Below are 16,559 nucleotides of genomic sequence, written 5' to 3' on the forward strand. Positions count from 1 at the left end.
CTTAATCCTAGTATTGGGATATATAATTGTGTATGTTCTCAATTGATTGAACTGTCGGCATCATGTCGATATAATATGGGTGGAGGATTTGTGTGTGTGTGTGTGTAATCATGGGGGAGCCTAGTCCCGTTCCCGGAGGAGGAAATCCACTCCGTGTCCTCCCGGTGACCAGGATCCATGTTGTTCCAACACACAGCAGCCACGGAGCGAGAGGAGCAGCGAGTGCCCTGTGGCCGAAAAACTCTCACGTTGCAGCGCTGCTCTGTACGCGAGTGTGTGGAGAAGTGTGTGTGTGTGTGTGTGTGCGTGTGTGTTGTTGACCCCACAAGAAAGATGGCAGATTACCGGGACGACACCGGAGCTCGCGCCCTCCTGGCTCTGCAGTCGGCGCCGTGCAGCCCCGTGCGGGTCGGGGTGAATTACGGCTACCACCACCAGCCTCCCTTCGCCCTCTCCTCCGGCGGTGGTGGAGGTCCGCCGCTCCTGGGGCTCCGGGACGGAGGGATCCTCATGTCCGCCGCGCGCCTCGCCGTACTCACGTCCCCCCCGCAGCAGCAGGCCCTGGCCAGGCTCGAGGGCCGGGACTTCGAGTTCGTCATGCGCCAGAGGACGGTGACCGTGGGCCGCAACTCGTCCCACGGCTCCGTGGACATCAACATGGGCCACTCGAGCTTCATCTCGCGGCGGCACCTGCAGCTCGCCTACGACGAGCAGGTCGGCTTCTCGCTCCGGTGTCTCGGGAAGAACGGCGTGTTCGTGGACGGCGTGTTCCAGCGGAGAGGGGCGCCGCCGCTGCTGCTGCCCCGAGAGTGAGTGAGCTCCGCCGTTAGTTAGTAGCAGCCGCAGCGCGAGCTCCGTCATTAGCCTAGTAGTAGTAGTAGCCCCTTTCGTGCCTGTGATGCACCGAGTGAATCCACAGTCACTTGCTCCTCAATAGGAAACCAACGGTAGGTTGACCATGAAGGTTCTGGTTCCGCCCGAAGCGTTCGTTATACAAGAATCACAGAGACATTTTAAAGGTACTCACAGTTGCACGAGGGTTTCGGACAGAGATACGGGATGGTTTGAAAGCTCGGCGTTGCTAATAAACATTTGAAATATTTCTTATAAACTGGTCAACACTGCTCAAAACGGCATTATTTCCGGCGTTGGGTGCATGATGCGCATGCGCTGTGATCACAGCGCATGCGCATCATGCACCCAACGCCGGAAATAATGCTAGTGTTGATCAGTTTATAAAATAATATTTAAAATGTTTATGAGCAACGCCGAGCTTTCAAACCATCACGTATCTCTGTCCGAACCCCTCGTGCAACTGTGAGCACCTTTGTGTCTCTGTGATACTTGTATAACGAACGCTTCGGCCAGAACCAGAACCTTCATGGTCAACATACCGTTGGTTTCCTATCGAGGAGCAAGTGACTGTGGGTTCACTCGGTGCATCACAGTCACGAAGGGGCTACATTACCCTAGCAGAGCGAGCGCGAGCTGCTAACATGCTAGTTCTGCAGTTAGCTCAGTGTGGGCTCGCGCCTCGCTGCAGTTTACAAGCCAATTAGCTTACTAGCAAAGAAGAAGCAACATACGGCCTGCTGCTAACACGATTAGCTAAAGCTAATAAAATGTCAAAATGTTGACACTTTTCTCCTCAAACTGCCTGGCGACTAGCTAACTGGCTTGTTGTAAAGTAGGCTAGCTAACGTTAGCTATAGTAGCCAGACAGTTTGAGGGAGAAAAAAAGTGTCAACATTTGGACATTTCGCAAGGAAACGTATAGGTTAACGTTTACATTCATTCACACGGAGTTAAAAAAAAGTGGCTAAAATGTAACTTTTTATTTGCATGTGCTGTATTGTCACACATATCTACTTATTGTGGTGAAATTTATCGCAATACAATGTTACGTTTCATTCAAAACATTTAGAAAAAGGGGTCTTTTGTGTCGACGCTCAACCGTCGCCTTAAACACAAATGTAAACAAACGCACTATTGACAGTTCATCTGTCCCCTATGTAGCCAATTTGACGAGGACACTTAATTAAAATACACACTAGTATGATGCCTTCCCTAGCATAATGGATTATGGACATGTGGTGTGTCTGTGTTTGGTTTGGATGTTTTTGTTGTTACAGGTTGATTTCATTCATCATCAGCCATGTTGAAATGTATTGTCAGAGTGAGCTTCTACACTGTGTGTGTGGAGGGGCCGTGCCCTTGTGTCTCCTGATTGGCTGCTAAGTCTGTTTGGGGGCGTGACTTGCTTCAGACAGGAAGTATAGTCTGACATCCTCATACCAAGAGCACATGGAGTAAACACACAGACATATACACACACACACACACATACAGACATATACACGTACACACACAGAGATATATATATACACACACACAATAACAACATAGTTTGGATGCTATGCAACTTTTCAAAATATTGTATACGACTTCCTTGAATCTGTGGAACACGTTGGTTAATTCTTTTGCAAATAACTTTTTTCAAATTATTATTTATTTTCTTACACCTCTTTATTTCCTTGTGTTAAACACATGTTTTGTTTTGGTGGGTATAGTACACACCACATGTTTAATTACTTTCTTCCCTACCTGGCTACGGTACCCCACCCGCCAAGAGTAAAAAAAAAAAACATTTACAAACTGGGTGATACGTTATGTAAGCATAATGTTCCCGGCTCCAGCTCTTTGATTAATCAAAGCCAAATTCATTGCTTGTGTTGTGTCCCTTTGGTGACGCCACCCAATTCTGAGCAGCTTGTCAGTGTAGTGTGAAGACTTCAAACCCTGGCCAAACAGCAAGGAGTACATATGTCACCCCCCCCCCCCCCCCCCCCCAGCACCGAAATAACATGTCAGCCTGAAGACAAATCCATACAGAGACTAAGAGGCAAAACCCATTTTCCATAATATGTCTCCTCTAACCCTTTCTCACTACCACACTACAGAAGGTTAACCCGGTTCCGTCTGTAGTGTGGTAGTGAAAGGGTTAACCTTCTGTAGTGTGGTTGTGAAAAGGTTAACCATTTGTCGTGTGGCAGTGAAAGGGTTAACCTTCTGTATTGTGGCAGTGAAAGGGTTAACCCTTTGGTAGTGTGGTCCCTGTGTGGTAGTGAAAGGGTTAAGATGCTAAGTCTGTCACATTACATAGAAGCAGGTCTGGTGTCAAAATGCACATGGGATGTTTCAGAGCAACTGTATTGAAATGCTCCAAAGTCCCTAATAGGTGACGTTTAAATTTGTGGTTTGATTTCTTTATACATTTGTGACTGATACACTTATTTATTTTCTTTGACTAGGGATGCATTTTACTGCTATGGCTGATATTTACAGGTATCGATGTGGTCTTCATAAAAAATTATTCTACCTTAACCCAAATGTTTTATTACTAAAACTAAGTGATAAGACAAGAATTTTTAAAAACCTGCGTGGCAAAACAACAAGAAATTGCAGTTTGGGGTTTTATGTCAAACTACATTAACATGCAGTTCAATGAGATTAACATCAACTGGATTGTCACCTAGAAAAAGTCCTTATGATTATCATGATATTAATTTCTTCCATATCACCCAGCCCTAGTTAGTTACACACATCCTTGTCTTTAAGTATCATATATTATATTGGGGATAGGCACGAGTAATTAAGTATTCTACTCAATTTTTTTTACCACCTACTCAACTAGTGACATACTCAGAGATATTTATAATATTTGATCACAGACATTTTACAGGTGATTGTAATCAAATAGCGGGTGATTATTATTACATGATAACTGTAGTCAATGAACAGTGGCTTTGTGCCATATTGTATGACAAAACACGTCATGAGAATACAACAAATTGCTTCTGTTTAGTCTGACAGTGAACAGGAAAGAATATTTTTTTTCACACTTATGTTAGAAATCCTTCACCTAAATCTAGCAGTTGAACTACTTTAACTATGAATGTGTGCTACTCAAACATGGTCCTTAGATCACTGGTTCTCAACAAGAGGCCCTGGGACTCCTAGGGGTGCTGGAGGACATTCCAGGGGGACCAATGTTACCTCCCCATATACAGTATAGACATAGTTATGGAACTCTGGTCTATATTAGTCATATCTATAACAACAATTATAAAATGGGTAGCTCAAATCAAGCATTCTGATTGGTTTATAGCCGTGGTATAATGAGTGTATAACCACAGCTATGATTCTTCTAATGCCTTTTCACAAGTCAGTATCACTCCACGTCTGTTGACACCTGAATTTCCCCAAGGGGATTAATAAAGGATCATCTTAAAAAAAAACCTTGCTAGCCTTGTTAAACGTGAAGGTCTGGCTGACGCGTGCCCAGTTAATCCTCTTGGTGCCAAGATTGGCACAGATCGGGCATGCCCATATATGGCCTTTAGGGTCATCTCTGACTCAGACGGATAAAGCAATGGTTTTATCCAGATTATTTGATTATTGCCACTTCCACTAAATGTATTAATCTAGCGACTAACAGGGGAGTCTGATAAATTACCGATAAAGGAATATAGCAGCTCAATCGGTTACGATGGATAAACCGAGTTGCTTGGAGAACCCTTGTTGGCGGCCTATGCCCCAACGGGGTAAAATGCCTAAGTAAACTGAGATCCCAGGCTCCAGATAAAAGGGGAATAGTTCAATTTCAATATTTAATTCGGGAGAAGTTAGTTATACAGAATATATAAAATATTATTCTGATTTCACTCCTGTTATCTTATCTCCTCCACTACAACAACTACATTAGTTGTTTGCTAATGCGATAGTTGACAGGAAATTACATTTGGATCCAAACCGCTCCCTAGCAACAGAATTCCGGTGAAGTCTATAGACGGGCATGGAATTCTGATATCTAACAACAAAAATCTTCTCAAATGTTTGAGACGTAAGCGTATCAAAATGGGACGGGGAGTCCGACCGATCGTCTTATCAATTTCGGGGGTCCGTGACCTGGAGAAGATTTGGAGCCTGTGCTTTAGATGATGTGAATACTTAAGAAGGACTAACGCTGTGGTTTGAGTGAGTCTGGGTGATTCAATCGTTCAAGGGTCTTTTTTAGGCTTTTGACCTCTGATCCCGGGCCAGATCTAAACCTTGGTTCTTGGAGCCTAGTTTCTCTCAGCTGTCGCAGCCAGGCATGAACATGACCAACGCGGGTCTCGCCGCGACCAAGCTCATGTTATTATAGTCATTATAGACCAGCAGGAGTTAGTGTGTGTTTCTTTGTGCACGCCTGGTGATGTTGACCGTAGAAATTAGGCACGCACCGCCGATCGGCCCAATGTGGGCTTTAAAAAGCGCGACCGGTATCGGTCCGATTTTTATTTTCTACAGCCGATATTTGGCCGATAGTAGAGTTGGCATTTTTGTGGCTTTTATACAGGTAGAATTTTGCATAATGCACGCACCAAGTGAGCAAAAGAACGGCACTGACATGGACCCTTGCTTAAAGAACAAATAGATTTCAGTTAAGGTGTGTGACCGACCGTGTCCATATTGTGGTATTTATAAGGAGTGTTGTAACACCCCCCCCCCCCCCCCCAAACACATCATGATACCACCTCATTATCTAAAGAGACATGTTTCAGTCGTATGGTATCATCCAGTATGTGATACAAATGGGATCTTCTAAACAAAGCTCTCTCTCTCCACTCCTCTGTCTCTCCTCCTCTGTTTCTCCTCCTCTCTGTCTCTCCTCCTCTGTCTCTCCTCTTCTATGTCTCTCCTCCTCTGTCTCTCCTCTCTGTCTCTCCTCTTTCTCTCTTCTCCTCCTCTGTCTTCTCTCTCTCTCTCTCTCTCTCCCCAGGTGTGTATTTCGGTTTCCCAGTACGGTGATAAAGATTCAATTTATGTCGCTCCTGTCAATCGAGGAGCAGAGAGAGGAGGAGCGTCCCTCTCCGCCCCCCCGCCCGCTCCTCCCCCACATCTCCCCCCTCAAGATCAGCATTCCCACAATGCAGCAGCACGAGGAGAACCTCAGGGTCTTTGGTTCCCCGATGCCCTCCCCTACCGGCACCCTCAGGTGAGCACACGCACACACACACATACACATGCATGCATGAGCACGCACGCACGCACACACATGCACACACAGGAACACGTGCACGAGCACACGCACATGCACAAGCACACACACATACACACACACACACACGAGCACACACATACATACACATCTATCTATCTGTCGGTCTGTGTCTGTCTGAAGTGTAATTGGTTACTTCTTACTGATTACTTATTTAAAAAGTAATCAAAATGACTTTACTTTACTTTGTATCAAAGTAATTAGTTACATTACTAGTTACGTTACTCGTTACTTTCACTTAACCCTCCCACACACACTCCGAAAAGGTAATGTACAGCCTGTTTAGCTTCTGTTGTTGGCTGTCCAGATGTCAGCTGTGGTTGAAACAAAGTCTACCTCTCTTGAGTGTGGCCTTCAAATGAGCTTCCATCGCCGCATATTCTCTCTGGAGGTAGCCAGCAAACGTCTGTCTCTGTTGGCAGCTTGGCATTGTCTTTGTGGGTACTATTCTCTCTATGACGCGTCGAAATGAGGGCGAGTCAACCCGTGGAAATAGGCACCATCTCCTCGACGATATACCCAGCGACGAGCTTCTGCAGAACTTCTCCACTCACGGGTGGTGTTTGCCCTGATCTTAGATCCAGTTTAGAACCCCTCCTTCCACCCACTATACACAGACTTGGCTGACAGAAGGAGCACGTTCAGTGCCAGACTTAATGACACTTAATTAATTTTGTTTTTGTCTATCCAAATGTCTACTGTTTACTGTGAGCGATTTGTAGTGCCAAATTTCCCTCGGGATGAATAAAGTATTTCTATTCTATTCCCGGAGTACATCCATCACTGGCTCTGCTAGAGGCTTCCCTGTCGGTGTCTCTTTGCTATACGCCAAGTTTCACATTGTTTTTCTGCCATGTCGGATGCATCATCAAATTAGATGTATTTTTTGCAATTGCAAATATTTTGCTCCCCCTTCATAGAGTCTGTTGTTTCCTTTGCTGCCATTTGTTGGTATGGAAACCTTGGCATTAAACAGAAGAATGCCCTTAACGGGATTGTGAGGGGGGCTAGCAAGATTGTGGGGGTACAATTCAGCTGTCTGGGTCTCTTATATATATATGACGAGCAGGTGCTCAGGAAGGCGTCATCGATTAGAGCGGACAGCTCTCACCCCTTAAATCCGGAGTATCAATTATTGCCTTCCGGCCAACGTTTGGAGACCCCTGCAGCTAAAAACAATAGATACAAATTCTCATTTATACCTACCTCCATTCGTGCCATCAATGGAGGAGGCAGGAGAGGGTGGCTTTGAGGTGGGTGGGTGGGTGGGTGGGGGGATGGTTGTGGTTGCTAAAATCACAGTTTTTCACATTAGGATCTAACATCCCAACAGGCCACCTTGTAGTGAAGGGGTTAACGATGAGTTTGGCCAATCAAGAGGAAACCCTCCCGACAGCGTGAAACACAGTGCAGTCGTCCACAAGACTCTCCTGGCCGTCGGGCACAACCAGCGCCGCGGACATCCGTAAAAGGCCACAGCCTCGTTTGTGGAGCATAAAATGTGAATGACACGAGCGTTAAAAATAAAACAATGTAACAGGCATTATGTAAACACACTGACACAGGAGCGAGGAGCGATAAGAAGGTAAACACACTTAATGAGCTGATAGGAGGAAGCTGCCGACTGCTGTTTTGTTTAGCGTTTTCCATTCAACAACAAATAAGAGCCATGTGTTTCTATGATTCATGGAATAAATGTGTCCACGGCGCTGGAACAGCCTTCCCACTCGCATTTAACAAGCGCAATTGATAGTTAAGCCCGATCGACCCGGTACGAGATTTATTTCACATCATAAATAGATCAATACAGTGAGTCCGTATTAAGTAATGTCACGTTTCTTTTTCAAATGTAGCCAAGAGTAAAGACCCTAACCCTATCAAAACAGCAGTCAAAGTGTATATTTTCAGCGCTACATTTGTTTACCAATGATTTTAAGACGGGCAGAGATTCCTTTAGATTGTTAGATTGGATGTTTGGACTGACGAGGTATCCTCTGCCAACTGTCCCGCTACCTTGCTTGAAAGAATGTCTTCCTTGTCACTGTTTCCCCCTCTGCTCTACGTTTCTTTGACCTTGTCACAGTTTGCTTCCATCCCCCCAATGTAGTCATTATGTATCTTCCTGGTCATTGCGCTGCCCTACTGTCGGTCTAGGGAGGGTTTAGACTACCACATGCTGCCCTACTGTCGGTCTAGGGAGGGTGTAGACTACCACATGCTGCCCTACCGTCAGTCTGGGGAGGGTGTAGACTAGGGGTGGGACGATACATCGATCCAGATCGATACATCGATGTAATTATCAACAATCGAATCGGATCGATGCGATGTAATAAGATCGATTCATATCGATACTCTTATTTTGAAAATCCTGTGGCGAGTCTCATATCCGCCCAAGAACAACAGCAGTAGCTCCGTGTGTGTAGATGTTACAGCATAGCACTCTCCCTTTCTGTGTGTGTGTGTGTGCGCGCGTCTTTGGAAAGACCAGATGAGGTCAGAGGAGTTTGATGTTTAAATGTTATTTAAACATAAACAATATAATACATAATAAATGTAGGCCTATACATGATCATGCAACATCAACAAATTGTTGTAGGAACGGTTTGGGAGAGGGAGGTTGTGAGTTTTGAGTTCCAAAAATGTAGCTTAAAGTTTAAAGCTCAATATATAAAAACGTGGCACTTTACAGTGAACAGGAGGTCTATTTGTATTAAAAACAATAGATTGATTTTCCTTTAAATGTCTGGAAGAGCTCAAAAATACAAATGTCAAATGATATTTTCATTACCTTTTTTTTGTTGATCTAAATGTTACTGATTGTGTTAAATGGGCATATGATATCATCTCGTATCGATCGCAGGCACCTGAATCTAATCGTATCGTATTGTATCGTGAGAGACTTTGTGATATCGGCAAATATCGTATCGTTGTCCAAAGAATCGATATCGTATCGTATCATGATGAAACTGGTGATTCCCACCCCTAGTGTAGACTACCCCATGCTGCCCTACCGTCAGTCTGGGGAGGGTGTAGACTACCCCATGCTGCCCTACTGTCGGTCTGGGGAGTGTAGACTACCACATGCTACCCTACTGTCGGTCTGGGGAGTGTAGACTACCACATGCTACCCTACTGTCGGTCTGGCGAGGGTGTGTGTAGACTACCACATGCTGCCCTACAGGGGAGGAAATTAGGCCTCTTTACTCGCCAAATGCGAGTATTTTTTACGTTTGGCGAATGATTCATGAAGAGCACTCGCCAGTCTGGCGAGTACTAGTAATTACAAAACAAAACAAAAAAATCATTCTGCAATCTGCTGATTCGCTCACTGGCACAAGCCGAAATCTGACTCCCCCCTTGATTCTTCCCATTTGTGCCTTATAATAATCCGACCATAACCAATGAACATCATCGTTGTACAGATGCGCTCTAAGCTCCTCCAATGAACACTCGTTTTCTAGAAGATGTCGCGCATCTAGGGGAAGTGGACAGATCACTGCGCGCAGACCTACAAACTCCTGTCACCGGCTTGACAACGTAGACACACTTAGACAAAAACACATTGTGGATGAAAATAATTGCATGTAGAGTCGTCGCTTTCGGATATCAGTGCGGTCTGACATGGGGACGAACAACAGCACACGACGTTCTCCTTCGAGTCGGATGAGAATGACAAGTGGACGTGAGGCTAACCTGCATTAGCCGGCTAGCTACCTAGCATCAAGCTACCATAACGCGCATTCAACATAGTGGACTATACTGAGCGGCTTTGCTTAAATGCAGCCGAGTGACATTTTATTATTACCGGGTTTCCCCCCATATCACCACTCGCCCATATGCCCTTCACAACGGTGATGTTGTCATACACTTGGCATTCAGAATACACCTGCTGAACCCCTAGCGTTGTCAACTTGTCATGAGATTCGGTTCCAATGTATTGTCATCATACAGCACAAGTACAGTACAACCCGAATACGTTTGGTATCCAACCAGAGTGCAAATGTAACAAGTCAAGTTCAAGTTGTTTTATTTAGCTATTACATTACAGTGAAATGCTTGGTTCTTTCACTGCCCAGCCCAGTCCAACCTAGACCAGCCCAAACCAGTCCAACGGCCCAACCTAGACCAGTCCAACCTAGACCAGCCCAACCCAGTCCAACCTAGACCAGCCCAACCCAGTCCAACCCAACCTAGACCAACCCAGTCCAACCTAGACCAGCCCAGTCCAGCCCAGCATCTTTCACTGCCTAGTTCAGCCCAACCCAGCCCAGCATCTTTCACTGCCTAGTTCAGCCCAACCCAGCCCAGCATCTTTCACTGCCTAGTTCAGCCCAACCCAGTCCAGCCCAGCATCTTTCACGGCCCAGTTCAGCCCAACCCAGTCCAGCCCAGCATCTTTCACTGCCTAGTTCAGCCCAACCCAGTCCAGCCCAGCATCTTTCACGGCCCAGTTCAGCCCAACCCAGTCCAGAATAGTTCCCTCTTTCATGTTAATATGTGATATCCTAATATTTTGAAGAGTAGAAACAGTGTGATTAATACATGTTGTATGCTAATATTGTGGAGAGTAGAGACACTTATTAATGTTTTATGCTAATAAATATTTTAAAGAGTAGAGACACGGTGTGATTATTATTACTATGATTGAAAATCAATTTAGACGAAGACATACAAAGAAGTAATTATCACAATTAGCGATTTATTTTTGGCTGGTAAAAAATCAGTTTGGCTGGTAAAAAAAATCATCTACTCGCCAGTTGGCTGGTAAGCCAAAAAGTTAGTTTCCTCCCCTGCTGCCCTACTGTGGGTCTGGGGAGGGTGTAGACTACCACATGCTGCCCTACTGTCGGTCTGGGGAGGGTGTAGACTACAACATGCTGCCCTACTGTTGGTCTGGGGAGGGTGTAGACTACCACATGCTGCCCTACTGTCGGTCTGGGGAGGGTGTAGACTACAACATGCTGCCCTACTGTCGGTCTGGGGCGGGTGTGTAGACTACCACATGCTGCCCTACTGTCGGTCTGGGGCGGGTGTGTGTAGACTACCACATGCTGCCCTACTGTCAGTCTGGGGAGGGTGTAGACTACCACATGCTACCCTACTGTCTTTCTGGCGAGGGTGTAGACTACCACATGCTGCCCTACTGTTGGTCTGGGGAGGGTGTAGACTACCACATGCTGCCCTACTGTCGGTCTGGGGAGGGTGTAGACTACCACATGCTGCCCTACTGTCAGTCTGGAGAGGGTGTGGACTACCACATGCTGCCCTACTGTTGGTCTGGGGAGGGTGTAGACTACCACATGCTGCCCTACTGTCGGTCTGGGGAGGGTGTAGACTACCACATGCTACCCTACTGTTGGTCTGGGGAGGGTGTAGACTCCCACATGCTGCCCTACTGTCGGTCTGGGGAGGGTGTAGACTACCACATGCTACCCTACTGTTGGTCTGGGGAGGGTGTAGACTACCACATGCTGCCCTACTGTCAGTCTGGAGAGGGTGTAGACTACCACATGCTACCCTACTGTTGGTCTGGGGAGGGTGTAGACTACCACATGCTGCCCTACTGTCGGTCTGGGGAGGGTGTAGACCACCACATGCTGCCCTACTGTCGGTCTGGGGAGGGTGTAGACTACCCCATGCTGCCCTACAGTCAGTCTGGGGAGGGTGTAGACCACCCCATGCTGCCCTACTGTCAGTCTGGGGAGGGTGTATACCACCACATGCTGCCCTACCGTAAGTCTGGGGAGGGTGTGTGTAGACTACCCCATGCCTCCTTTGATATATCGGAGGAGCGGAGTCGCCAGCCGATTCACCTGACAGCGTGGAGTTTGACTGCGAGAGCGTAGCACGCGCGGGGGTTAATGCTATCTCTCCCAAGACCCCCTCCCTGCTGAAGAGGCACCCCAAACCGACCAGTAGGAGTCGCTGTTGCAACGGCCAAGACTCATACCCCACCGGCGGCTTCCCACCCGCGAACACTGGCGATTGTGTTTCGTAGGCACGACTGACCAAGCCGGAGGGTACCGCTACCGGAATTGAACCCGGGCCTATGAGCTATATTTAAACAAGATGCAGTTACCAGGGCGTTTAGGTGGCCGAGCGGAGATTGCGTTCGTCACCAACCCCGGAGCTGTGAGCTGGATTCGCCTGTTCGAATCCAGCTCACAGCTCCGGGGTTGTCACCAGCTTGGCTGGCCGTCTGCACTAATACAATTGGCTGTATTAGAGGGTGGGAGAAGCTGGCGGGGTGGGTCCGGGTCGTTGTAAACAGCGACTCCTACAGTTCGGTCGGGGCGCCTGCTAAGCGCGGATAGGACTTGAGGGGGATAGTGTGATCCTCCCACACGCTACGCCCTCTCGATGAGAATCCGCGCTGCCAGGTGAAAAGAAGCGGTGATTGGCTGGACGTGTGTCGGAGGAAGCACGTGGTAGCCTCCACTCTCCCAGATGATCTGACTGTGGGGGGTAAGTGCGCAGCGACCAGGAAGGGACTGGGAATTGGCATACGACTAACATTGGGATGGGAGAAAATCGGAGGAAAATGGAGGAAAAAAAAAAAAAAAAAAAAAAAAAGATGCAGTTACCTCTCTCTAGAATCCACGAGAGATGAGGCATGACTTCCTGACACTCTATCTGTTAAAAAGGCAATCATTATTATTATTATTAACTCATGGTCAAAGCATTGTATTTTATATAATGTATACAGTATGTCATTGTCAGTGGTCAGTCATTAATGAAGGTCACTATTTTAACCGCAGGCAGTGGGGATTTTAAGGGACGTCACATCATGGAGAATGATCTGTAAAGATAACTGAAGACGGCCCTCGACCACTCCGGAGTCTACTCATTAAGGGTGGGAATCGCCAGAGACCTTACGATACTATCGCGATACTTGCGTCACGATACGATAGTATCGCGATACTAAATATATCGCGATACGCAGAGTATCGCAGGAAAAAAACCTTTTTTTAATTTAAATTTCTTTTTGATCAAATTAAATTTATTACCTTTTTTCAACTGCAAAGTATAACTGTCAACATGTTTTATCTAATAAAATAAAGTTAAGTCTGTTCATCCCACTTCAATCATTTTTATTGTAGAACATGGTATTTTCTCAAGCAGACTGATGTCAACACTGTAATCTGTGTTGCATGTACCTGACAAACTGAACTGTTTGTATTACAGTCATATTCCAACTTAACTGAAATGAACAATGCAACTTCCTTATACAATTTTTTTAATTTATTTTTTTATGAATAATTAAATATCGATACTTGGCGTCCCTGTATCGATACAGTATCGCCACGCAAAGTATCGCGATACTACTACGTATCGATTCTCTCCCCCCCCCCCACCCCTACTACTCATGTTGCAAAATGTGCTTCTTTTCCAGTTTTCTAGACGGCATGACTCGTTCACTGTCAGGGAGGGACACACACACGCTGCACTGTAGAGCCCTGCCATGATGTAAGCCATGGAATAACGAGATAAGAATCACAAGAGTCCTGTTATACGCCGGTAGGAGACGACTGTATCCACAGCTAGCGGGCAGAACATGCTATGTTTAGCCGCCAGCTAACACACAGAAGAGTCCCAGGATCTCAACAGTGGAAATCCTCAGGACTGTTCTGTGTCAGACAGTGACACGTGCTGCTGAGAGATGAAGGGTTTGTTGTTGATGTTGTTGATAGTTTGGTTGTGTCCAGTCGCACGTTGACACTCGGTGGGTTTTACTGCGTTGCATTCTGGCCTTTATGCTGCAGAGGCAGAGGAGAGGGTACCTCGTCAGTCCAGACATCCAATCTAACTATAGAGGGAGGAATCTCTGCCCGATCTCTGCCCCGATCATACCAATCATTGGTAAACAAACGTAGCGCTGAAAATATATACACGTCGACTGCTGTTTTGACGGGGTCAGGCCGGGTCTTTCTTCACTCTCGGCTACATTTGAAAAAGAAACGCAACATTGCTTAATATTGATCTATTTATGACAGGCCATCAGGTTGCTCAACGAACAATAACACTATGCAACAACCATCAAATGCACTCACAACACAACACACACAACACACACATCCACACGCACTCACTATAAACAAACAACACACTGCAGCACCCACTCTGCACACTTTAGATCACCTAAACACACTTTATATTTATGGGTAAAGGATTTGCACTACAACCCATACCTCAGTACACCTTACTGTAAATTGTACCTCATCCCATTTCTGCTTTGCACTATATAGTATTGTATATTAGTATATTGCATAGTATATTGTATATTGTACGGTAACTCAGTTACTCTATTCTGCATTGAACATTGTACATATGTATATACTGAACACTGTCTACGTGGTACGTGACTTCTATTTTTACTTCTATTTTTACATGCTATACTATTTTATTTTATACTTATCTTTTGTCTAGCACAGTCTCTGGAGCGTAACAGAAAGAAGCATTTTGTATAAAAGTATTCTGTACTTCTGTATGACAACTATTAAAGAAACTTGAGCTAAATCTTGTACCGGGCCGATCGGGCTTTATTAAGGGGTTAACTATCAATTGCCCTTGTTGAATGTGAGTGGGAAGGCTGTTCCAGCGCGTGGACACGTTATTATTCCATGAATCATAGAAACACATGGCAGTCTTATTTGTTGTTGAATGGAAAACGCAAAACAAAACGGCAGTCGGCAGCTTCCTCCTCCTATCATTAAGTGTGTTTACCTTCTTATCGCTCCTGTGTCACCGTGTTTACATAATGCCTGTAGTAATAGTACCAGTTGCCGCTTCCTGGACTGGAACACACAGAGTGCTTCAGCTCACAACCATAAAATGGCATTTTGAGTAGATTTAGATATAGATAGATCTATCTATCTATCTATCTATCTATCTATCTATCTATCTATCTATCTATCTATCTATCTATCTATCTATCTATCTATCTATCTATCTATCTATCTATCTATCTATCTATCTATCTATCTATCTATCTATCTATCAATCTATCTAAATGCCATATCTATCTATCTGTTCATCTATTTTAGATAGATATGGCATTTAGATAGATTGATAGATCAACAGATGGATAGATAGATAGATAGATAGATAGATAGATATGATTTTCCATTGTAATTGTCATGCAGTTAATACAAAAAAATTATGTCTTTGAGAATAATTAGGATTATTCTGTATTTCCGACCTCCCAACCCACCGTTAGGGGTCGAGATTCAACCCCTGCGTAAAGTTAAAAAAAACCATGACCACAAACCACCGTGTATCGCCGGCGTGTAAATGTTTCAGCGGATTTTATTCGTTCTTATCTTTGTTTTTGTTGTCTGCCGTTTCGCCTAACCGCCCGTCGACCCTGTCGCGTCGCCTTGAACGAGTGAACTGTGATCTTTTGGCGTTTAAATAAAGGTTTGAATGAATTGGATTCCCTCCTGTCTCAGCACGTATGCCACTGACAGGCCTCTTAATCAGTGTTATATCTGGCGCTATTTCTGGGAGTGGGGGAGCGCATCTATGGCTGTGATTAAAGAGTGGAGATGGTGCCTATATTTGGTTCATTATTTGAAAAGACAAAGAATTGGGGAGCAGCCCCTGTTGCCCCCTTACATCCCTGCTCTTAATATTTGACAGCATTTACCATGCATATGTCCCTTATTGTTTGTGGACATGCTATAATAATAAATTATTCACATGTGTATTGGTGTGTGTGTATGTGTGTGCGTGCACGCTCGCTCAGACATGTGTCTCTATATTTGTACAGCGTGCATGAATGGGAAAATGTGGAGGCGTGTGCGCCCTCTGGTGCCCGGTGTGCGCTGCTGCGCCATGTGTGTCCACCAATGTGAGCTTGTGTACACATGCCTTATATGGCGTGGCTACCGCTTCCAGCCGTCCGATTGGCTGTCGGTCGGATTGTTTTGCCTGTGGGTCTTTTTTTCCCCATCCATTCGTGGGTTTCCTTTTCATAGCCCTCCCCCACCCCTCCCTCCCTCCCACCCGCACAACATACACATACAGGCGCACACACACACTCACACATACACACACACATGACACACACATACACACAAAAAGTTAGACTCTTACACAGAACTCTCCTCTACTTTCACCGTGGCCTTTTTCGGGCAGACGCCTTGTACAACAGCACACACACACACACAGAACACACACAGAACACACAACACGGTTAAAGCAAAACAATAACAGTGGATCTTCTCATCATGCTCAGTCACTTGTCTTGTTGGACAAGTTGTGTTTGTGTGTGTGTGTGTCGAGAATAACACTCCCAGCATTCTGTTCTCTCTACACGTTCTCCCGCTCAGATTCTCGGCCCACATGTGTGTAGGTTTACACTGGGTCACCGTGGTGTGTGTGAGTGAGAGGGGGCCGAGGGACTACCACGACCACTCAATCATGAGAGAGAGAGAGAGGGCCGAGGGACTACCAC

At 45.7% G+C, this 16,559-nt stretch overlaps 1 protein-coding gene across 1 annotated transcript in view; it reads left to right on the top strand.

The window, feature by feature from the left end:
• Positions 1–208: 208 nt before the first annotated feature.
• The window catches only part of foxk1 (forkhead box K1), a 45,714-nt gene continuing 29,363 nt past the window's right edge, over positions 209–16,559 (top strand). The window contains exons 1-2 of the mRNA XM_084318166.1: positions 209–809; positions 5,825–6,040. Of these exons, the coding sequence (XP_084174292.1) occupies positions 334–809; positions 5,825–6,040 (692 nt within the window). The 5' untranslated portion in view covers positions 209–333. The remainder of the gene's footprint in view (positions 810–5,824; positions 6,041–16,559) is intronic.

Source organism: Notolepis coatsorum, assembly GCF_963971535.1.
Source record: "Notolepis coatsorum genome assembly, chromosome: 7".
Classification (NCBI taxonomy): Eukaryota; Metazoa; Chordata; class Actinopteri; order Aulopiformes; family Paralepididae; genus Notolepis; species Notolepis coatsorum.